This window comes from Camelus dromedarius, chromosome 13, assembly GCF_036321535.1.
Source record: "Camelus dromedarius isolate mCamDro1 chromosome 13, mCamDro1.pat, whole genome shotgun sequence".
In the NCBI taxonomy this organism is placed as follows: domain Eukaryota; kingdom Metazoa; phylum Chordata; class Mammalia; order Artiodactyla; family Camelidae; genus Camelus; species Camelus dromedarius.
In genome coordinates this window covers 8,418,879-8,444,139 of record NC_087448.1, presented here as the reverse complement: position 1 = coordinate 8,444,139, position 25,261 = coordinate 8,418,879, and the positions used below count along the sequence as shown (strand labels likewise).

Sequence of the window (25,261 nt, the reverse complement as noted above, 5' to 3'; positions counted from 1 at the left end):
GAAATGAGATGCACACACTGTTAAAGTCACTCAGAAATACATCTAATCAGAAGCAAAAGCACCTGAATGTTCAATTCAGTTGAATTTTGCCACTTTAAACTTTTCATTAGGGTTTGGATGCCTTTCGGTGTCGCAGAAGGATAGAAGAAATAGGTTTCCAGGAAGAAGATGTTCACTGATTTGCTGCCTAGAGAAAAAGCAAAGCTAAGGTATCGAAGACACACAAGGGCATCTTCAGAGATGGTCTTGCTTGTCTCAGGAGACAGACCCCGGGAGTCGCAGCAGGAAGGTCTTCACTATCTTCTCTTTATCTCTTCATAATGGTCCCAGAAGGCCGGTTTCTTAGAAACTCCATCTAGTGGCTTGAAATAAAAAGCTTGGTCAGCCTGCTTGGCTTCTGGAACTAAGAGGGACAAGGCTTCAAGTGTCTGGTGAAAAATAATGAAGTCTTTTGTCTTGTCTGAGTGAGGAAATTCTCCATTATGCAGGCATATGTAATCCCTTTATTCCTGCTCCCTGGAGGAGAATTACAGTCAGGCATTTTCCTTTTCCCAGTTGGGGTTAATGTTATGCCCTCTCTACCTTTGAAAGTAAAACAAGACTAGGACCCCTGATGATGATTCAAATGTGGGAATATTCTTCAGCAAACACACATTCCCAGTTGCGAAAATATTACCCCTGGTTTCTTGCCAAGCCTTTGAAAAAAAATATGAAAGACTGACTCCTTTTTTTCCCTCTTCTCTGCATTGCCTTTGTGCTGTGGAATTTCAATTGCCCCTTATATGACAGCCATATACATATATATTATATATATATATATAATCTTTTATGGTGGTCGAGGGGCAAGAACCATGTCTTAACGAAATTGTCTCTATTTTTCTTGACATTTCTCCATCTAAAATATTTTAAAATTGGCCCAAAGATTATGGTTATAAGAGAGATCCTGGAGCTTTATTAGCCTTTAAACACCGCTAGTTGTTTATAGAAACGGTAGCAGGGGGTCCTCGGTTTCTTTCTTCTCTGTCTCCATGTCTTCTTTCTTAATGTTCCAGAACAAGGGTGTGGGAAAAGCCTGTATGTTCTGTAATGGAAGAGAGAGGCCGGTGAGTCGTCAAATTATTTTCATTCATTACAGAAAAGCTCGATTACACGATACCATCTGGCATTAGACATAATTACCACCTAAAGGAACGGTGATGTAACTTTGCAGAACATTACATTTGAGGGATTTTCCTCAAATCTTGAGCTTTACCTCGTAAAGTATTATCAGATGTTGGTTAATGTGATGTAATCACATCAACAGAGAATAGGAAGAGAGTCCTTCAGTGGTAATTATGTAAAACTCTGGCTGTAGAACTAACTGGGTGAGAGGGCACATGATGAGTATTTCCCGGAAGCGGCTCTTACCTGCCTCCACCGTGAGCTCTTCTGAAGTGGAGATGCTAAAGGGTGAGGCCCTCGCAAGGTTCCTCTTGCTGCGATGAGGAAAAGGCTGCATTTTTACCGTCGTGAGCACCCCGCTCCCTTTGAGTCAGCCCAGTCCTGAGGGCAGCTCTTCCAACAGTGGATTCGTTCATTCCGATCTTGTGTTTTTGATGAAAATGTTTTCATATGTAGACATGTAAACACACTGGGGACCAGAACCTCTTGGAGACTGAGAAACGAAAGGAGCCTTAACATCTTCTCATATGTAGGTACCACAAGTCAAAAAGAAAATGAACTCGTGGGAAATCTGTGCTGTTAGTGTATCTATTAAAATTCAGCAAATAAAATGTCTGAAACCCCACACTGATCACTGGTGTGCAAATTTAGTAACCTCGCTATGGACTCAGAAAAAATTGTCAATAACACTGCAAAAGGCTGAACTTTTTATTATAACAAAAGCAAAATTTTCCAAATGTAGCATAAACCGTATGAACCAAATTTTCTAGAGATGTGTATTTTCCTGTGTTACTTATGACTTTACCCTCCAATGATGAAGCAGTAAAAGAAAAACCCTGTCAAAAACCTTCCTGCGTCTGTTAGGCAAAATGTAATGGTAGCTCTCGTGATCCACAGCACTATTACAATCGCCTTATGGGCTGATCTAAAAATAATCTACAAATCAGACACTATCTCAGTGAAATATGTTTGATTGCCACAAATCAGGTACTACCCAGGAAAACATCTTCAGCATGTATTATTTTACTATGTAATGTGATGGGTGTTAAAAGGCCTCCCGTGTGGTGATCATTTCATAATATACACAAATTCCCTGGAATCATTATGCTGGACATCTGAAACTAGAATATTTTATATGTCAATTATATCTCAATAAATTTTTTAAAGTTTAAGGAAAAGAAGTTGGTTGTTAAAAGCAAAAAAATATTATTTTGTTTCAACTGAGTTCCATTTTGACTTTTTTATGTTTTATTCCAATGCATATACCCTCAGATCTTACTGTCTTAGTTTACTGTTCTCTGAATATACTTAATTTCCATCTATTTACTTAGTCTCTGTATCTCCAAATGGTCTTTCAACCAGTCTACAAGAGTTGTTAAATTCTAAGAAAAATCTTAATAAAGAAAAGCATTAGGCAGCCTTAACAGAATCACAGATACTTATTTATAATAATACTTAATATTTAAATTAAACATTCAATTACTATTTAATGATTTAACAATATATTCATATTCATAATCAACATATTAATATCTATTAAGATATACACATATTAATAAACATATTAATAAATCAAGTAGTCATAATTTAATAGTTAATTAATAATGGGCATATTAATGCCCAATACTCTGTTTTCTTAAAACTTCAGGTTATTCTCACATAAAAATGTATCACTGTGTCAGGAGGCTGGTCCAGTCTCAGCCCCGGATGGGACGCATCCCTCCTTCCTCTGGTCCGCAGTGGCTCCGGGCCCACTCCCTCCCTCCGGAGGCGGGAGTGCGTCTCACTGAGCGTGGGTGAGTCTGGCCCCGGGGTCGGGGACGAGCCCGGCGCTCAGGCCCTCTCGCTGATGCTGTGCGTGCCTTACTAGCCGTGCTCAGAATGTGGAGTGGCCGGCCACCAACATGACCTTATCCAAAGTCACTGAATTGCTGGGCTGGCGCACAAAACAACAATTTGACAGGGAGTACTTGCCCCGTGGGAGAAAGCAGAGAGGTTAAGAGGCCAAGGCTCCCCTCATTTTGAATATTCCTGTGGAAAGTTCTTGACTCTTGAGCTTGAGGTTTTTGTCTATTTTTCAAAAAAGAAACTATTAAATCATAGAGGTTTCGCCACCGCAAATGTTAAGTGATATGTTTCAAACTGGGAGGGGAGGGGGTGATTTTAAAGGCTGAAATAAAACCTGAAAATAAAAGACTGGCTGGCGTCAGAGGGCTGGCAGCTCCGGTCTAGACACGAAAGGATGGAGGAGGAATGACGAGGCTCTTTTCCCCAGATTCCCCGGTCATACAGCTAACAGAGTGCACACAGAACAGGTGGCCCTCTGGAGGGCATCACTGGGATTTATTCTGAATTCCTTCCTCTAGAAAACCCCATCATCTCCCCAGTCTCTTCAATATCAGGCTCATGGTCTCTTCCAGGGGAATACGACCCAGATGCTCACGTCCCAGAGGAGAGCCTGGAGGGCAGTTCATCCATCCTGAACCCTGGAGAGGGATCTGGGAAAGCAGGGCCCTTGAAAAGGCCAGAGGACCGAGAGAAATACTCTCCTTAAGCCCCTGAAGGACCACTGGCAGCTAAGCCCTCATTCACCCCAGAGTTACAGACGCCATCGTGATGTGCACACAGAAGGCCCCAGGCAGGAATCACAACTCGTGCAGAAGGCGATGCGACACTTGTCTCAGCCACCTGGTCACTGTCCTGCTGGCGGTGCCTATGACGGCAGGTGCCGGTTCTGTTCCAGCTGCTCCTCACGCCCTGGTCGCCAGCCCCTCTTACCCAATCACCTTGATTTAGCTGCTACTCACAATCATTCTTCCACCTGCCAAGCCAATCGGTTTTAATTTCACCGACACCTGGGACTGCCCCTTGCCTCTCCCTTTGCTGGATGTTCCTGAGAGATGCTGGTCTCTACCTGTTTGACTAGGCTTCCTGCCAAAGCCTATGCAGGCTTCCTACTTCTGGGCTAGGACTGTTATTTCCTGGCACATCTGAGCAGAATGGAGAACAAGACAGCTCAGTTCAGGCATCACAAAGATCTTACTTCTCCATGTCCAGGACTTCCCTCAGCCACAGGGGATGCCAACCTCAGCTGATGCATCTGTATTGTTAGTTCGGGGCTATAACCGCCGATAAATATCCAGCAAATGATTTAAACATATGATCTCATGATACCCTGAAGATGTCAGCCAGCCTAGCACAAGCTTAACTGAGTATAAAGCTGCGGCAGACAGACTGCTTCCATCTGGGTGAGTGAGAACTCTGAACTCAACGTGTAAAAAGAGTACACTGATGTATCAAAAGCATTTTATGCCCCTCAGATCTAGTCTCAGCTGGGCAACAATGGAGATCCTGCACCGAGCCCGTGAGGACCTGCTTTGAAAGGGGACTGTCAATTGCTTGCCTCTCAGGGGCAAGTGTGCGTCTCTCCTAGGCTTATTACCGATAATGGAAAACCACCAACAGAGTGCTTTACAGGTACTAACTCGTTTAACCCGCTCCTGTCAGACAGTGTCTGTTCATTCATAGACCCCATTTAACAGATGAGAAAACCAGGCTGCAGAGACATTAAGCAACATGCCCGAAGTCAAACATCTGTGAAGTGGTGGAGCCAGGATTCTAACCCAGGTCAGCTGCTGAGCTGAGGAGCACCTGACATACGTTGCTCATAGCCCTACCTGGCAGTCGGAGAAACTGAGTCTTCTCAAAGACTCACCGCTACTCAGGGGACCTGAAGCCCACGTGTGGCTGGCTGCAAATCCTGTCCTCTTTCCATTTCTACTACACAGACATGGCATATTCTATGCGACTGTATGGACCCGGACAGGAATGAGGTCTCCTCTGTAGGTCAGTGTCAAGAAGGTCACACGATTTCAGACCAGAAATGAGTCTGCCTGACTTGATTGATCCATCAGGGCCTAGGGTTTGACTTGCAACCAATATTCAGTCGGAGATCTTCCAAGAAGATACTTCTATCACCGGAAGATTGCTCTCGGCTGGTTCCCCTGTACATGGGAAGTTTCATGGAGGATGTGGAGAGAAAAGGAAACACTGAGAGAGTTAAAGTCCTAGAGATTTCAACTTCAAAGACCAAGGATACCAGTAGCTCATACGGGACCTTTGCAGAAACTAGAAAAAGATGTCCCTTCATCTTGAAGGGTGTTGGGCCATGCCAGGCAGCACTGCTTGGCAAGGATGGTGTGCCTTAGATGTACAGTGGGGCTGGATTTCAGCTTCCAATTGCCACCTTGACCTGGCAACTCTGCAGCGTGCAAAACCTGTATGTGGACCCTGAGAAGCAGCCCAAAGTGTAGGAAAAACAAGGGATTTAGCGTTTGTCAGTACAGGGGATGAGGACGGGGATCCTCTGATTTAAAAGCATGGAGTGGTAGTTAGTACATGGAGTTCGCAGTCACACAGACCAGGACTGGATTCCTGGCTCCCTGACTCACTTGACAGGGTGACCTCAGGCTGGTCCCCTAACCGTCTTGAGCTTTAGTTTCTTCATTTCTAAAACAGAGCTCATAAGACTTATGTTTCAGGGTTGCGGTGAGGACGTAATGGGAGAGAGGATGCCAAGGAGCACGGTGTGCAGCACACAGTCACCCTGCCATAACTGGGAGCACTTAGCTGCGCAGTTGTGAGGGACACTAAATCCGGCTGCCTGTTTGGGAAGTCATGTTGTAGTTGACACTGATGATTGATGTGACGCCCCAGATCTTTTCTGTGGTATGTAATCTCGGGGTAAAAATGACTTACTCTAAGACTCAGTTTTGTCATCTAGATAACATGGGGGTAATAAAAGTATTTCTGCCAGGTGTGTTTTGCAGATTAAGTGAGATAATACACACAAAAGCTTAGAACCATACATGGATCTTGATAAATGTTAATCATTCATTCTTTTCCATGTGATTTCATGGCAAAACAAAATATAATTTATGCTGTGAAACACCAATACTGGGACTGTAGTTTGCTTAATTTTATGGTATATTTTAGAGAAATGATTCTAATTGTCAAAGTGAAAACATTCACTTTCAAATGAAATGTAAATGAACTTTAAAGTGAAAAATGAGTTTAATTGTTAAAGTGAAAAGATTTTTCACTCGATACGGGAACGATGACTGTGTTACGTATGATCCTTCTCATCACAATTGTCTTCAGAAAAGCAGAGATAATACTGAAGGTCCCTACATCTAACTAGTGTCATTAATGTTTTCTAGGGGAAAATACTGTGAGCTCCTTAGGGGAATAACCTATGTGTCCAGTATCTAGGGAGCTGCCTGGCATCTAGAAGATGCTGCAGGATTATTTCTTGAATGAGTAAACGAATGTCTTAGGAGCATTTTCTTTCAGGAAGAATAACCAGCTAATGTTATTTAAAAACCTCTATCTTAATAAATGTGTAGTGATATTATTTATACTGAAGTGGCCTGTAAGTTGTGAATATTTGTAGTCAATAAAAATAATTGTCTTTAAATGATGAGAAAAAACGAACCTCACTGTCATTAAAGATATTTAATTTTTAAATAGTAAGTAGCATTCAACTAAAGGGTATTCCCTAGACTTTAAAAATGATTAATACAAGTGTGTGGCAAGGAAAATTATGTCACAGATCCAAATATCAGAATGCAAATATCATCCTAGACTGAGCATTCAAAAAGGTTATAAAGATTCCATTCTAGCTAATGAGATACTGATGGCAAATCACAAAAGAACGGAACTTTCCAAAATAATGTAAAATGTTAATTATTTTATTCTGACATTTCTCTATGCATTCAGCCTAGCAGGAATGATAATGCATTTTTGCTCAATTTCAGGGCTCTGAATTAGAGACATCTCAGCAGAGGTAGCGATGCTTTCGAACGAACACTGCTATTTATTTTGATTTCATTTGATGTGGTGTAAAGGCCACTGCCTTTTGAAGGAAGCTTTCTTTAGTGGAGCTGAACGGTACAGACGAAGTCCAAACAAGACTGAATTTAACAGCAACCTTGGATTTTATAATTTAAGGCCCTAACCAGTAAGTAATTTCATTGCTAGCCTTGGGAACTTTCCAAAAATCCATTCATCTGAACTACAGACTAATGAACCAGCCCCTCTCTCTAGAACACAGGTCACTCAACTGGACAAACCAGTCACCTCGGATTAACTGGTACTCATCAGGACTCAGGCCAAGACCCTGTCCAGCTAGGTCCATCTATCCTAAACAGTTTTCAAAATGCTGTTTCTAAAAATTACTTGTATGGTTAAAAATCCAAAAGGCATAGAACAGAATTGATTTCTGGAGTGAAGATGGCAGCAGAAAGTCACCATTTTATTCTCCCTCTTCTCAGAACCATCCCAAAGCAAGAAGGTAAGTGAAAAACAGAAGTGGGAACTCCATCTGAAAAGCTGGTGACTGAAATGTTGAGCCAGAGAGGGTGGAAAGGGCACTGAAAGCAGTAGGCGGGTGAGGGTGTGTCACCTGTTCCTGGTCTCCCACCCTCTGTCCTGCCGTCCCCCAAACAGTAATGGTTACCTGTGGATAGCAGGTACTTGTTACTTGCATATCCTGAACAGTCCTAAACTCTTTTTTTTTTTTAAATTGAGGTGTAATTGACATACAAAATTATATTAGTTTCAGGTGTACAACATAATGATTTAATATTTTTATGTATTGCAAAATGATCTAAACCCTTACATCAAGAATTCTGTCCAACCTCAACCAGATCTCCCCACTAAAAACACTGAACCTCAAATCCAGAATCTTAATAAATATCCATCCCTGACCTGTCCCTTCTGAGACATAATTTGGAATGAATTGCTGAATGAATGACCAGAGAGAAAGGCTAGACCTACGGGGGGGCGAGGATGGGATCGGAGGGATCACAAGGACACTGGCAGGGGCTGGAGACTTCCCTTCCTCCCTAAGCTGTGTAGGGCAGTTTGAAACACTGGCCTTGAGGCGACTGTAAATGATTTTCTTTTCTTTTTTTCTTTTTTAATTGAAGTTTAGTCAATTTACAACGTTGTGCTAGTTTCTGGTCTACCACATAGGGATTCAGTTATATATATATACATATATATATATTCTTTTTCATTATAGGTTATTACAAGATACTGAACGTAGTTCCTTGTGCAGCACTGTTTACAATAGCCAAGACATAGAAGCAACCCAAATGTCCATTGAAAGATGACTGGATAAAGAAGATGTGGTATATATATGATGGAATACTACTCAGCCATAAAAAAGAAAGAAAGAATGCCATTTGCAGCAACATGGATGGACCTAGAGATTATCATACAAAGTGAAGTAAGTCTTTTTCTTTTTAATTTCTCTTTTCTTCTCTCTTTTTTTTTTTCCTTTTAGTTGTTGTTGTTCCTCCTTGGAAAACAATATAGAAAACTGCCCAAGGACCCATGGATATAGACCCAATGTATTCTTGACTTTCTAGAGTGTGGGTTACATCATACTTAAGATATTATATTATTATTATTACTACCAGTATTATTATTATTGCTACCATTATTGTTATTAGTGAAAAAAGATTAAGTACACCCAAAGGAACTATATTTGACATCTTGCACTTGTCCTTAATTCTTTTCTTTTTTTTTAATCGAAGTATAGTCAGTTTGCAATGTTGTGTTAATTTCTGGTGTACAGTATAAGATTTCAGTCCTACATACACACACATATAGTCGTTTTCAGATTCTTTTTCATTATAGGCTATACAAGATATTGAATTTAGTTCCATGTGCTATTTAGTTCCCAGTAAATCCTTGTTGTTTATGTATTTTATATACAGTAGTTAGTATCTGCAAATCTCAAACTCCCAGTTTACCCCTTCTCACCCTCCTTCCCCTCTGGTAACCATAGGTTTGTTCTGTATGTCTGCGAGTCTGTTTCTAAGGATGAGGATCCCACTGAGGGTGGTTTCTGGTTCCCAGGAGAGCACCGGCACCCTTGCAGGGCTGGTCCAGCACCCAGCACATGATCTGTTTTGGGTGAGGAGGGCAGAATCCTCAAGACCCGAGGAACCGACTCTGCCATGAACTTGTCTAGTATAATTCCAGCTTGATAAAGACCCTGAAGTACCATGTAGTGTTCTAGGTCGGCCTGGTGGTAATGCCAGGACTGAGCCGGTTGGAAGCAAACTGAAGTTGGGACACAGGTGGCTATAAATTTGCTTAGAAGTTTCCTTTCTCTATTTCAACGAGACTTTTTAGGTTCATCTCATCACATTCCGTGGTGATAATAGACAAGCCCCAGAAATACCTATTCTCATCTCATAAAAGGCCCCCCGAACACATACTCGACTCTATGCTTCAATCATCAGCCAACATAAAAAACAGCTACAATAGCGTTCCGTCTCGCTGAATTAGAATTGGTTTCGGCATACAAATTTCAGGTAGTGTTATAAAGTCAACATAGTTTCTCAAATCATATTTATTAACCTTATTTCCTCGTTACGTTATCCAAGTTATAGTGCTACAGATCCTGGCGAAAATGCTTGAATGACTATTCCTGGTGTGGAAGGCAGAGCAGAAGAGAATCGAACTCCTCCCCAGGAGTGCAAGTTTGGGGAGGGCTTCCGACTGTGAATTTATCTATGCACCTTGTCAGCCATTCCTCCTCCAGCTCCCAACATCCAGGTGTATTTCTTACACATGTCTATGTAACACACGCACCAATAAATTATATTCGAAATGCTTATGCATTTTTGTAATGATCATTTTACTTTGTATTATAATGTAGTCTTATAAAATACCCTTCAGTAAGTCGCTTTATTTTCCTTTCTGGTACTTCATTTCAAGGCAGATTTTAGAAAGCAGCATTAAAATCATACATTTTTATAAGCATTCTAAAATGGATACACCTTTGACTCTCACAGATTTTAAATAAATTTATTTTTAATAAGTTAGTAAATCGTAATTATTTTAAAAAGCTTTCCCTTTGACCATTTTCCCCTTAGATTGTGATTTGCCCTTTGGGCATCACAACAGACACAAAACTTGTAAGAATTAAAGTCATTTCCATCTTTTCTGTAAATGTTTACACTTACAGTTTATGTTGAAGTGCATGAAAGAGGAAAAATTGGCTGACTGAGCTAATAAAATATTCCTTCTTCAGGAAAGACCTTAATGATGGTTTGAGATTGCTTGTCAGTTCATAGTTACCCAAAACTAATTTCCTTCAGAAAGTATATTGATACTCAGAAAATTAGTTCATTATTAAAAAAATCAGCTCTCTCTTTGCATAATATAATCCTACTTGCTTTTAAATATATATTGATGTTAAATGGTGATACCTTAAGATTTTAGTGACTGCGGTCTCCTTTTCTAGAAGGTTCCTGGCTCTGATGCTGAAGACCGACTTGCGAAGCTGTAAAATTATGAGCATGACTTTAGTTTCAGAATGTAAAGAGGTAATACACTGACAAGCCATTACATACACGAAACAGCTAACACTATTAAAATATTAAACACGAATTTTTTCACCAGATCATCATCACACAATTGGTGCTCTCATTTAATTTTAATTTCTATTTTTACTCTTCTTTGGGCAGAACTGCAGACACGCTTGGGCGGCCACATGTCACAGCTTCGGGGGCGATGCACTGTCTACGCTCATTGGTCATAACATCTCCATACATCCAAATAGGCTTTCCTGTTCCAAAGTATTTAACGTTGAAATGACTATTGGACCCCTACTGTCACTGCTGAGTAAAATGTCCTCTAACCCACAGAACATCTGAGTCAGGTTCTGCGCCTGTGACTCAATACTAATCCGAATGATGAGTTTAGGAGTTGTTCTGCCTACAGACACAGAGACAAAGGAGATGAACTTCCAAGATTTCTTTCTTGTTGGTGATGAAATTATTCCAGGCACAAGGATTAAGGAAAAAAAAAAAACCCTGGAGGCTGACTTCAAACCAGAATACATACTCCCCAAACTCAGCTCCGTCCTGCTTGATCATTGCAGAAGTGAGGCTGGTGACAGAGGGAGGGGAGCTGAGGGGACAGGGAAGGGCAGGGAAAGATGAGGAAGGCACAGTGTCTTGGGAAGACGCAGTCACTAGGAAGTGCAGACCACAGACAATACTTGGACAACGACCTGCTCATTTTGAGCAACAGATTAAACTAGGTTTACTCAGGATGATTTTAGTGACCACTAGAGACAAAGGGTAACTGGGAATCTGAGTTCTTGCTTCCCAGGATCGAAAAGCTTAGTTATGAAGGCAAGGCTCTAATGTGAGATTATCAGTAAAAAGCAGGAAATCATAGCTAGTAAAGTGCTGGGTGGCATGTACTGTAGAAAAGATGAGGGGGACACAGGACTTCGGGCGGGGGAGAAATAGGTGTGCCTGAAACAGTTAGCAAAGATGTCACTGAAGAGGCGGAAGTTGTACCGGGCATTGAAGGATGGTTAAGCTTTCTGTAAGCAAAGGAACCAGTGGGTGAAGGACTGATGTTAGAAATGTGTGCACAGGGCAAGATAATTTGGTGCAAACTATGAGTGCTGAGCTAGGCAGTCCTTCAAGCAAGGCAAGTGGCAGAAACACAATAAACAGACTGCGTTTCACATTAGAGGGAGGAACAAACAAGCAGGAGACAGAAGAACTATGAATTCAGTGAACACAGACCGTCCAGTTTCTCATGAACAAGAGTCAGGTAACTTGGGGGACAAAGTCACCGAGCTCCAATCTGCAAACAGACCCGTAAACAAATGCTGTAATGTCAACCCATACGTCCATATGGCCAGAGCTGGGGAACAGCTGGTCATCACACCCTGGTCTGCTCAGCCTCAACTGACAACCTAGATAATGTCATAACCAGCAACGTGACTTCCCATCTCACAGCAGATCTGTAATGAAGGGAAGGGTCGTTGAACACATTGGCAATTTCCCTCCCACAAGGAACAGTGGTGCACTCAATTTTTCTTAACAACAAAAAACTGAGTTGGTTTTATTATTCACTAGAACTCTTGGGAGAATAAATTAATGTGTAGAAAAGGAAACAAGAGTGGAAATCATTATTTTTGGGGGAAATTACATTTTCAGGGTAGTGCACAAAAGGCTGTTTACTGTGATGTATCATGAAACCTTCCCCCATCTTCTCCCTTCTGCTGAAGAGTGGCTTTTGGTTTTGACTGAATCCCAGCACACCTCCTAAGGAACAGTTTTGAGTCACTCTGGGACAGAAGACTCAGTTGAAAGGCCTCGAAATGACAGCGCTTCTGCTCTTCTGACACCTGCGGGCGCTCACAGTCACGGGAGAGCCCAGGCCACAGAGGCCCCGAGCATGCAGGTTTTAGGAGAGGACTGTGGACCCCATAACTCTTGCTTCATCTTTAAAGGACAAAGACACTCCTGAGCCGTCCTTCCCTCAGTGTGAGGTGAAGGTCTGAACTCAGTCACCCAGCCGCTGCCCCTGCAACTGGGCAGCCGACACTCAAAACAGTGTTCTTCATGTTGGGAAAAACCTTTGCAGAAACCAGGGACAATATCTGTTATATAGTTTCCAAAACTATTGCTGCACTGCCCAGGATTTCTAAAGGGCTACCAGACCTCCTGTGCCCTCAACCTGAACTGAGTGAAACAAAATAACGTTACTAATCTGTACCAGGGAGGAGTACTTGAGAACTGACGTTATAACCAACAGCAGAATACAGCAGAAGAGTTAATACTGTAATTGAAGAACTTCAGCTCAGCTTTGGGATATTCTTGAAAGAAGAAAGAAAGGAGGTATCTTTCCATATTTATAGGTATTTCTACCTCTAGACTGATTGATCGACCGACCGACCGACCGACCGACCTACTTACCTACATTTGATGCCTAGAGATGTGTTTAGAAACTGCTCTTTCTCCTGGTAAATAAAGAAGGCCTGTAGTGATTACCTAGTTATCCCTGCGGTTTCTCCTATTTCTTTAGTTAAGTTTTGCAGTTCTTTTAGCAAAGGACCCTCTCTAAGTAACTCAGAGCTACACTGCTCTGCAGTGCCCTCTACTGGATCTAGAAGATACTGACAGGCACCTGAAATACGGTCAAAACACTTAAGGAATTAAATTACAGTTTATGAAAGATGTGAGTAATTGTTCATTCTGCATATAAATCTATCAGAAGAGTAGGACTTAAAAAGGAGGATACAGGTGACATGTTTACATAGTGTTTTCACTGAAAAAAATTAAATTAGGTGAAAAGTCACTTTTTTGGGGTGATTATTTTGTTTGTAAACCTAATACATTCAACTCCACAAGATAACTATTCTTTGACTGAATTAATAATCAAAAACAAAGAAGCTAAATTTAAATGTTCAAACAACCCAGAAACGATTTAAGTCTTAAAATTTTAATTTAAATGATATTTCCAGAATTGTCCACTTTCACATGGAATTCAAGAGCGTGGAAGTTCAAATCATCTTGCATAAAGTTATCTGTGATTGAGTAACCTGGAGCTGAAGGACACAGTGATGCAGGGGCCTAGGTGACTTTCTGGCGAGGTCTTTTAAGAGTTTTGATCTACAGGTTCCTCTTTTTATACCTTACGGTTGAAGACCTTGGGCTGTTTGACCCGTAGCTCCCGGGAGCCTGGATTTTGCTAAGTGTACGCTCGTGGTATAGCCCACTGAGTTGCTCTGTTCTCTGTATTTCCTGACCAGCGCTTCATCAGACTCAGGTTTGATCAGAAGGCACATCACGTCTGGTTGTCCCTCTTTTGTGATGTTGGCGGTATTGACAGTCATTGCTCAGATGGATCATTTGTCCAGTTTGTAAAACTGTCATTTCTTTGTCATTTCTTAGTTGGAATACTTTTATAACGAGGCCCTTTGCCTCACATATTATTTGGTTACTCAGTAGAACAATTCATAAGGAGAAGGAGAAGGCAAGGTACATGCTTGATTCTTTACTTATTAGTTTTTATAGAATTAATTGACTTTCTATCACCCTCCAAAGGTGATCAAAGACAACTTAACAAATGTCATTAGGAACTCAAGGATTTAAACATATTTGATTGGTTTCAACTCATGACAATGACTGTCCTTAATGTAGGTCAAATGATCCCAACTGTGTTTCCCGGGAGCCTTTTCAAGTTTGGCCTGTAGGTTCTTTCAGCGTGATTCTTGTAGTCCTTGGCAGAGCTTCCTTGTTCTCAGGTGGGACAAGATGCTCCAAACTCGCCTCGTATGCTTCCTGTTCCAACTCAACAATTTTCTCCAAGAAGCCCTGGATTATTCACTGAGAAGTGTTGTTTCAAGAACATGATCTGGACGCCAGTGATACTGCTGCTGAGCTGATCATGGTTTTGAGGACTTTGCCTGACCTTTACTGTGACATTTTCAATTTAAATTCAAGACACAGGGGTTTTTACGGAACCTCTTGTATGTGACATCTGTGTCTCCCCCCACCCCCACCTCAAGACTCTCGATGACCAAGGACACAGAGGGTGACAGATTTAGACTGTCTCATAACTGCTCATTCATTTTATTTCATATTTCATTGACAGTAGTCTCAGAAGTACAACACCTGTCCATGCACCACAGTACACCTAACGAAGATTTTGAAGGTGTCCGCTTGCATTTTGCCCGGCCTCCCCACTCACTTGTATCCTTGCGCTGTGCTCACGTTCGTGGAGCAAAGAGCTGCTATGCACTTTATTTTTCAGTTTAGCCCTGAAGTGGCTGTAATTCCGCACTTAATCCTAAATCTTCACTGCTGACCACGGGGTCTTGTGTCAGCATCTCAGTCATTCTAGAGTCCATTTTGCTCATGTGAACTGTGTCTTTTCAGTACTTTCCTCAGGAAAGGCTCCTGGAAACACTATGACTTACCTTGTATATTACGTTCTTACATCCTGAAAGTCAGTTTTCCTGGATGTAAGAAACCTCGGCTCACCTGTTCTCTCCCGGGGACCCTATATACGTTACTCCATTTCCTTCTGACATAAAGCATTGCTGTTGAAAAGTCTGAATATGATAATGTTCCTTCCTTTAAAAATCATTTGTTCTTCATTTTGGGGAAGATTTTTTTTTTTTTAAATTTGAAGTTCTATAATTTATCTGGAATGTGTCTTATTTTTGGTCATTCATGACTGACGTTTTCAGATACAGGCTGTGTGATTTCAATATGTACTTTTATTTTTATTTATTCGTTTAGTTATCTGGTTTATTAAGTCTTCTGTGATTATAAAAATTAAGAGATCTAAAAACATTTTTGATGACAGTAAGTGCTCATCATTATTTTAATAAAATAGCATGATGACACATGTTAATTCACTAACTGATGTGTGCTTTAAAATCCTTTTCTTATCCAGCAAAGTTTAGTACTTTTTCTGTTCTATTACTTTGTTTTTTTTCCTCTTTTGGGACTCCTAAAATGTAGATGTTGGATATTTTTTTGACTTTCTCCAATTTGCCATTTTGTTTTAAATCAATTCCATCTCTTTCTCCATTTCTTTCTGATCTCTTAAAATTTCTCCTTTCCTTTCTATTTCTCTTAAGGCATCAGCTGATGCATGTGGGCACTCTGTGTTCCTTCTAGTTTAGTCTGCGTTGCTTTTATTTACAATTCTTTCCTGAGTTCTAGCACCTTCTTTATGAGTTTTTCTGATTCTCACTTACGCCGCTCTTCTAACCTTAGGTAATTTGTAATGTCTTTGGCCCACTTTACAGTAGCCAATGCGGTTTGGGCTCTTTGTGGGCGTGTCTTTACAGCAGCTCTCGCTGTCTACAGGACAGCATTCTCTCCTGGCTCTCTTTTTCCTGTGACTTTTGGAGGGAATTTGACTTGCATCATTTTTGGTTGCTCGTGTCCATGCAAAATTAGTTTTCCTGCATTCCCGGTACTTCTCTCCTGACTTCAGAGCTTCCTCTTCTGTATGAACAAGGGGATCAAATAAATACACACCTTCCTTCTGGGCTTTCCTGGCTCTGTTCACACTCCCCGCCGACGCCAGTGATTTTATCTGGATCTGCGTTTCCTTTTGTCACTGACTCTTGTTACCCGACTGTTTACTTGTGTTCCCTATCCTGAATGTTTTTGTTCAGTGTGGAGGCAAGAGGGTGTTTGTCTGTTCCTGGAAACATCTGATGTCCTGCAGTTAATCGTGGCTCCTTCCCTACAGGCACCAATACCATGTGTCATGGACTGAATGTGTGTCCCCAGATTCCTATGTTGAAGCCCTAACCTCAGTGTGATGGTCTTAGGAGAGGGGCCTTTGGAAGGCAGTCAGGTTGGGATGAGGTCAGGAGGGTGGGGTTCTTATGATGGGATTAGTGTCCTCATAAGAAGAGAAAGAAACGTGAGGACACAGCACGAAGGCAGCCACCTGTGAACCAAGCGCAGGAACCAGACACTGACTCTGCCGACACCTGATCTTGGACTCCAGCCTCCAGAACTGTGAGAAGTGAGTGTTTACTGGTTAAGCCATCCGGTCTGTTCAAACAGACTACGATACCATGCAACTCACATGGCTGTCGGCTTGTCCGCATCTGCTTTTATTTAGGATTTGTGGTTTACCTTGTTTTGCTGCCAGTGTTTGTGGATTTTTGGTTTGCTATCTAGGTATTCTGTTTATTTTCATGTGGGAATTACAGGAGATTAAAAAAACATGCAAAGGTCTCTGTCATCTTTCCAGAAGGCTCTTTACTTTTTTCTTGTTCAATTTTGCAGATTTATCACTTTGATTAGTCTTTTCAAAGAACAGGTTTCTGGTTTTATTGCTATTATTTATTGCTTCTTTTCCCCCATTTGATTACTATTTACTTTAATTTTTATTTTTCTCCTTCTTCTTCTTGGTTGATATTTTTCTAAAGCCTTGAGTGGAATACTTGGCACATTTATGTCAGCATTTATCCCTTTACTAAATATGCATTCAATGTTGTGATTTTCCCTCTAAACATGCCGTCAGCTACTTCTCACAAGTTTGATCTATAACATGTTCATTACTTTTCAGTTCTAGATGATTTTTATTTCCATCGTGGTTTCTTCCTCAGTTATTTGGAAGTGGTTTTAAAATTTCTAAATGTGTGAGTGTTTTTTGCGGTTGTTATTTGGTTTCTAATTTTATTACACATTGGTCAAATAACGTCTTCTTTAAAATTTTGATTTAGCTTATATTTAGAATTCCTTTATGGTATAGTAAGGGGTCATGTTCTGTAAATTGTTCATGTGTCCTTGAATCAGAATGTGTATTCTTTAGTCACTGAATGCAGAACTGTATAAATGTAAGCTGGTAAACTATGTATTTCAAGTCTCTAAATCCTTATTGAGTTCTTTGGCTCTTTGATCATGCGTTGATGTAATATATACATATTTAAAATTTTAATCTTCAAATTACTCCTCAGAGGTAGATATTATTATCTCTTTTTTACAGATGAGAAATCTGAGGTTCATAGAAGTTCAGTTGTCTAAGGTTACCCAGATAATAAATTGCAGAATTATGATAGAGTTCTGGATTGCACAGCTTTTCACTACATCATGATATCTATGTAAAATGTCACAGTATTAAAAAAAGGTATTAAAAAAGCAATCTAAAAAACAGTATAAAAAAGCATTTTCCGAGCTATCCTGTACTAAAACATTGTCTGCTTGACTTGAAAGATCCGGTTTACACATCTAACATGCTCTGACTTATCCCAACTCCGAATGCAAAACTCTAAACCGGCCAATTTTTTTCTTGGTTCTCTATATGCATAATTGATTTTTAAAATAATGACCTTCAAGCGGTAAAGAGCTCATGAACTTTCTTACCCATTACAGTCAGTATGGTTTATAGTATTTATATTTTACATTTACTGAATCCTTAGAATCAGGGATCCATCACAACTTTCAGTTAACCAGAACATTAGTTTAACTTATTCAATCACCTGGGAGTAACCACGGACCTATCAGGGAATATTAAGAGTCTTTTGGGATGTTCCATGCTTAGATCTAAATAATCATCTTTCACTCTAGGAACCCTCTTCAAAATGAAGCCATTAATATCTCTTTGAGAAAGAAAACCACAAATATTATAAATATTCAACTAACGATGTTGGACTTGAAAGTTGTTAACCACACATTTCTGTTGCTAACTGGTGAAAAGTTTGAGAGACCTTGTTTTTCTTTTCTCACTTTGAAAATATCAACAGATTGGTAATAAATGGGAAAGCATTTATAAAAACGTATGACCATGAACCCCTCAATCATGGTCCAGTGAACAGGCTTGATGAACGTCATTTCTGCTAGAAAGGTGCAGTGTAATTATTGTAATAAGCCTCTTTATTGAGTAAGTCTCCCCCATAAAATATAGTAATGGGAAATAAGCAATTACTTAAAACTGCACAGGTTGAAGGTGGTATTTCATTTATCTGTATTTGAATTTTTCATGCACCTGTGAACTGAAAATTAATAAGACAGAGCCTGCACATGGCAAGATGTTTCCATAAAATAAACTCTTTACAGAATTGACATGATGCTTAGAAAAGAAAGAATCTGAAAAAAGTGACTAGTGTTGGTGGCAGCAGGGTTAAAATAATCCTTTACAATGTATATATAGAGGTTATATACATTATAACAGCACGCTGGAAAGCTTTGAAGTATGTCCTAGAATGTGAATTTGGTGAAAAGTGGATTTTAGATGATGGGTCAAGATTTCTGAACTTAAGTTACTTCAACACTATAAATTCTGAATCCTGAGGAAACACAAGGCATCAAAGTTAAAATATATATAAATATGTATGTGTGCAGGCACATGTGTACACGTGTGCACACGCACACACACACACTCACACACACACACACACTCTCACATACACACACCTCTCCCCAATCTTTGCTCCTCTTTTGGGCTCCAGGGCGCCCAGTACACGGGATCCCTGCTGTGTGTGTGAAACATCCTTTTGTCTTTCTGTGAATTCCACTAGATCATAAGCTCCAGATCATAAGGATGGTGTATTCCTTGTCCACTACACTTTCCTCCATTGTCTAGTACTATGCATAGTTCATTCCTGAAATATATTAAAGGATGAATGAATTTCTTAATTTCTTAATATTAAAAGAGGGCTCTCTTTGTGTTCTACCCTTTTTTTTTTTTCCTTAGGAAGTGAACCCTTAAAATAACAGATGTGAATCGGGTAAAATTGACAAAGGAGGACTGCTTATTTTGCAATGCCTCCTTCACTTGAGATACAAAAGCCAATTATAAACCCTAGAAACTAAATGACTGGAAACTTCACTGGCTTGACTTCGTTGCCCTTCTGTTTTATGAGCCTGCTGTAGTCATGAATGCCTGTCCTCATGGAGCTGGTCACATCTCCAACCACCTATGTCTCAGCTAAACGAGGGGAATGAGAACTGATGATACAAAGGGTGAGAGGAAAACATTATCTTCAACTATAGAAAAAAATTTAGATATGTTTAAATATAATGCTAACTGGTAATAAAATATAACACATGCTAAGAAACTACAGAAGCAAAACCAAGATGACTTCATGGTGATAGTTCACATGAACAGAAAGACGAAGACTGAAAATCTGCAGAGATTAAAAGAAAGATGAGTGGGCTTATGGTTCTGGGAGAAAATGCCAGAAGCTTTTAACCAAGCAGCTGCTTGTCAATCTAACATCCACGGCACTCTGATGATAAAGGAGCAGCCCTGGGTCCCCAGTTACGATCCAGTTGTATTTGAACTTCAGATTCAACTACCAAGCAAGTTAGCAGCAAGCAGCAACTACAACACATTATGACTTAATGGAAAATACAGTTTAAAAGGAAAGAACATTTAAAAGGGGGAGCAAAACACAAACTTGAAAGACAGGTCTAGCTGAACCCCCAGCTCTCTCAGACCTGTTTTGGAGACAGTACCGAAAACACTTGATTCAAAGCCTTCTACATCACGTAGAAAACATGCTTCCTCCTAGACTTTTGACCCCCGATGAATGTGCACTGAGCAAATTACATGTAATTCCAAACTAAAAATGATTACACAATTAAATATTCTGCAAGAAAAAAATCACCGGCAGGGAATTCCTACTCTCAAGCTGGCTGAAAGCAGCAAAACCTGCTTTTGACCCAGGACCTGTGCACTCTTTGCAGATAAATGTCCTCTAGAAATGACTGTCGCATGAGACTGTGCACGGAAATGCAGCCATGTTTTAATCTGAGCTCAAAAACATACTTCAAAGATCAATAAAAATGGGGGGAAAGCTCTCATTTATAAAGCTTTGTTTCCTCTCCGTGATTGTGAATAAGCGGGCAATTATCTACTAACGCATTTGTTTGCTACAGAGAGAGGCGGCAGAGTTTGCGCACTGGGCCGAGGAACACAATTCCCCCTCGCCGGGCGCACGCTACTTTGCATCTTTGTGACACAGCCGCCGGTTAGCGGTAGCATCGTGTCATCTCCGAACTCTTCTCCCAGAGACACGTCTTGAGTGGCACTGCAGAGATGCTAAGCTATTATTTTAGAAAATGCTTTCAGAAGAGTCAAAGCCCAAAAGATGAATACTGGCTCTTCTCTCTTTTTAAAAGCGAGTTAATGTTCATCCTTGGAAATTACACATCAGGCAGAGTAACTTGCTACGTGCGGAGTTACGGAAACAAATCATCAAACCCTCTATAATCACACAGAAAATTATAAAACGCTGTATGGCAATCAACAAGGCTTTGTGAACAGCAGATCCCTCTCGAACAATTTAATTTACTTCTTGAGAATCTAAGACACTAGGTAGGCAATGGGGGTAGTAACTGAAATATCATAAAAAAGTTCAGATTTAAAAAAAATCAGACTCATGGACAATGAGGGAAAAAATCAGTAACTAATAAATATTGTGCTCAACTAGACTCATGTCTGAAGGTTAACTTAAGCAAAAGTAATTTTTCTTGATTGATAAATATAAGTCTATTTCGCTGAGTCTGACTTCATGGCACGGTTTAATTAAAGTAACCTTTCTTATCTGGTGTGATAGGCACATATATATATATACCACATGCCCAGCCAGGTGGGAGGCTAATCATTTAAAATATATTATTTAATTCTCAGAACAAACCTTAAAAATAATTATCTCTGCTTTATAGATGAGGACTAGAACTTACATCACTTAATCACCATTACTGGTTTTAATCACGATTCTACTCTGTTTCTCACAATCAGGTGCTTTAAGCAGATCATGCTTTCTGTGCCTTTCCAAATGCCTCTCTCTCCGGCCAGAGGACCTTCCTCTTGTATTGCTCAATCTACCTTCTCCTATAGGAGGAGTTGGGGGGTCCTGTTTCATGTTCCTGTAATACTTTTTACTTTCATCCATTTACGTGTTTCTCCCCATTAGATAAAGCTTCTAAAGGGAACAGTTTACATCTCCCTCACCGCTGAATTCCCATAGCCCAGAAAAGTGTCAGATGAACAGGGGTTCCATAAACGTCTGTTGAATGACTGAGCGAACGCTGAAGACTTACGGAAATGAAGAGTCAATAAAACACAGTAACTACTTTTTTTCCTTTTCCTCCTTATTTTCTACATTCGCTGGCTATTAATTACGGAAGCTTATTATGAAACTTGCTATGTGTTTAGCAGAAAGGAGGCAGGTGAGAGACAGCAGACACTGCTCTCCTGTTGGAGAAATACTCACTGCTCTTTGTCATATGGGATCCGACACTGTACTAGGAGGTGCAGGGCCACAAAGGGGTGACTGGGACGGCCCTCATCTCTCCATCTGTCTCATGCTGATGTGACTCTGGGGGGTTCCCTCATGGTCCCCAGACATGGGAGGTGCTGATCTCAGAAATGGCACCCCAGCCAAGATCAGGGAGGTCAGTAAAAGACAGTGAGAGTCCGCAGATCCAACCAGGGTGGGAACCTTGACTTTGATAAGATGATTCTGAGGACCGAGTGGGCGGCTTTGATTAACAGGGTTACTGGAAAGCCGAGTTCACGTCTCAGTTTACTGACAAGCACTCTACTTAAGACATCGAGGGCTTAATGTCAATAATAGAGAGGGAACAAAATGAGTAGAAAACCCCTGCCTGGTTCCCTTCTGCTTGGAAACTAGAACGCCTTCTCTCAAGACATGCAGGTTTATCCTTTAATGAGGAAGAAAAGGAGCCCCTGGACGATGCCCTGGGTGTGGGTGAGTGGGAGAGAAAGAGCGGGAATTAGCGCTTGGGAACCCGTTTCTATGGGGATGGAAAGGCCGGCCGTTCATCCCCAGGGAAAAGAGGGACAGCACTGTTTGCTGTCTTTCTCCTTTAGGATCTGGGCAAGCCACACGTCGGCTTTAAAGATGTAAGATTCTTGTTTGCTCACTGCTTACAGAGAAAGACAGGTATTAAAACTATGTGATAAAAGGTAATCAAACCGGGCTATTTTTAAATACATGGTCTCTGCCAAGTGAGGTTGCCATGGGAATTACTTACAGTTGTTCAAAGCAAGGGTAATTACTCGAGAAAATCTTGCCTAACATGTGCTTTCGTATTCCCTGCATTGCTTCACCAAACCCCCACCGCTGCCCCTCTTGGCTTTTTGGTTGTCAAGTTTCCCCCTCAACTTGTCATCTTCAGGTTCCTGGGGACTCAGTGTTCTCCTGGGCAAGAGAAAAGTGAGTCCTTCTAGTGCACTAGGAGCCAGAAGTGTCTCCTGACAAGTAATTGTTAAGGGAAAAGTTTTATTTTATTATTCCTTTGTTCATGTCATGGGAATCACCAAACACTGGCCTCTTATTTTCTTTTGATTTCTTACTACTCTTTGGGGAAGACATTTGCAAGGGGCTGGGGGAGTTTCTTCACACAGAGTGAAGGATTCTGCCATCCACTTGACACTGACTGGCATTTCCAAAGGCAACTGGGATGTAATGAGAATTTCCAAGTGCTGGCTGAAAATCACTTTATTGGGGGAGCTCACAGTGGTGAGGTCTCTGTTCAGGATTTTTGCTGTGGGTCTGTGTATTTTTGTTTTTAAGTAGCTTTAGGGTTTCATAAGAAAAATGAAAAAGGCTTAAAGGCTTGCTATGTTTAAAAATACAAACACCAGATTGCTATCTCTTTGATTTCTGCTGCCCTTAAATCATCACTACTGAAATTTATGAAGTGGGATTCTGGTTTTTTTTTGTTTTTTTTTTGGTTGGTTGGTTGGTTGGTTTTGCTGTAAAATATTTTTATTATTTAGTTCCACACATTTTGTAATTTTACATTTGAATTTTTCTTGTCTCATGAGTTATTTGTATATTTCTCTTTTTTTAAATTGAAGTATATTCAGTTGTAATGTGTAAATTTCTGGCATACAGCATAATGTCCCAGTTCTGCATATACACACACATATTTGTTTTCATATGCTTTTTCATCATTGGTTACTATAAGATATTGAATACAGTTCCCTGTGCTATACAGAAGAAACTTGTTTATCTATTTTATATATAGTAGCTAATATTTGCAGATTCTCTGTTATGAGCCTCCCTGGCCCAAAGGCACTCCAGGACAACAGATCCCAAGTATTTATGAAGAACGCCAGGTGCTCGGGCTAGAAACAGTGGATCTTAAAGGGAATGGTTAGGTCTACGTTTCCAGCAGCCCAAGGAGAGTCAACGCTTTAAGAATGGCGAAAGATAGTGCACCCCAATGTTCACAGCAGCACTACTTACAACAGCCAAGACATGGAAACAACCTAAATGTCCATAAAAAATAATAAAGTAATGCCAGTTGCAGCAACACAGATGGACCTGGAGATTGTCAGTGTAAGTGAAGTAAGCTAGAAAGAGAAAGAAAAATACCATATGGTATCACTTTATATGTGGAATCTAAAAAATTAAAGACGAATGAACTTATTTACAAAACAGAAACAGACTCACAGAGAAAACAAACTTATGGTTACCGGGGTGGGTGAAGGGGGTGGGAAGGGATAACTTACGAGTTCGAGATTTGCAGATACTAATATATATAAAATAGATAAACAAGTTCATACTGTAGAGCACAGGGAACTACACTCAATATCTTGTAGTAACTTACAGTGAAAAAGAATATGAAAACGAATATATGTATGTTCATGTATGACTGTTGCATTATGCTGTGCAGCAGAAATTGACACAACATTGTAAACTGACTATACTTCAATAAAAATATAAATATACACACACAAAAAAGCTTTAAGAATGCGTGGCGGCCCCGTGAGTCTTTCTGCTGCTGCCACAACAGAGCAGCCACTGCAGGGATGAAGAGAACCTGTGTTCTCCATATGCCGCTTTCCGAATTGGAGCCCTTACCCCGATGCTGAAGGCTGTACCAAGATAACCAACACAGTTCAAAGTGTAGTTTATCTACGTATGGGCAGCGAGGCGGATGTGGGGTGAGGGGCCACTTCAGCCATGCTGATAATTTTCCTTATATGAGACCATGTACTGTGTGCTTGAGTCAATCGGCCTTATAGATTGGGGACGGCCTCAAGTCTTCAAAAAATTCTAGTCTCTTTAGAGCTGGGTGACTTGGATACCCCAGGATCAGGGTCTTTGCTAGTTTATTACATTTTAGAGAATTACGAGAGCAGCTCCAGTGTAAGATTATAGGCTAAAGCTATAACTGTTCTCTTACTGTCAGTTAGTTAAAAATAACTGTTAAGTGAGAATATAAAAAGAAGCCACAAACATACAAGGACGTTAAAGAAATCAGAGACGGCGCCTGAAGTTCTCTGACCTGACCCAGCGCGGAGATCGCCCAGGGAGGGGGGATGGCAGACTCGCTTAGACCACCCCCACCTCCCCGCCCCACTCAACTGCCAAGAAGCATTTTATTTTTTTTTCTTGCCAATTTCAAAAGATTCTGCTCAGGATATGTGAGAGACGTCATGTTTCCTTTTAGAGAGAAAATACATTTTCAAGGACTAAGCTCTCCACTTTGCATTTCCAGCGGACTATCACTACGGGGGCCTTTAAAAAGCATGTTTGAATTTGCCGTGTTGGGCACTGGCGACATCAGCGCTCTTCCTGGAGACGGCTGGTCACAACCGCAGCCCCGACCAGGGGTCGTTGCATCCCCTCTGGCTTAAAGTCTGCTTTTGAAATAAATTTAGAAAATAAACAATCTGTGCTCTAGTATGTAAAATGCAATTTCAGACGGAAATGTCTCAAAGCAAGCCATTATCCTCCCACACAGTTATCCAC

The 25,261-nt window shown here is 40.7% G+C and overlaps 1 protein-coding gene across 4 annotated transcripts in view; it reads right to left on the bottom strand.

Annotated features, from left to right (window-relative positions):
* The window catches only part of NALCN (sodium leak channel, non-selective), a 265,237-nt gene that overhangs the window by 49,323 nt on the left and 190,653 nt on the right, over positions 1 to 25,261 (bottom strand). For all 4 annotated transcript variants that reach the window (XM_031466281.2, XM_064492994.1, XM_064492995.1 and 1 more), the window contains one exon: positions 10,449 to 10,522. In XM_031466281.2, the coding sequence (XP_031322141.2) occupies positions 10,449 to 10,522 (74 nt within the window). The remainder of the gene's footprint in view (positions 1 to 10,448; positions 10,523 to 25,261) is intronic.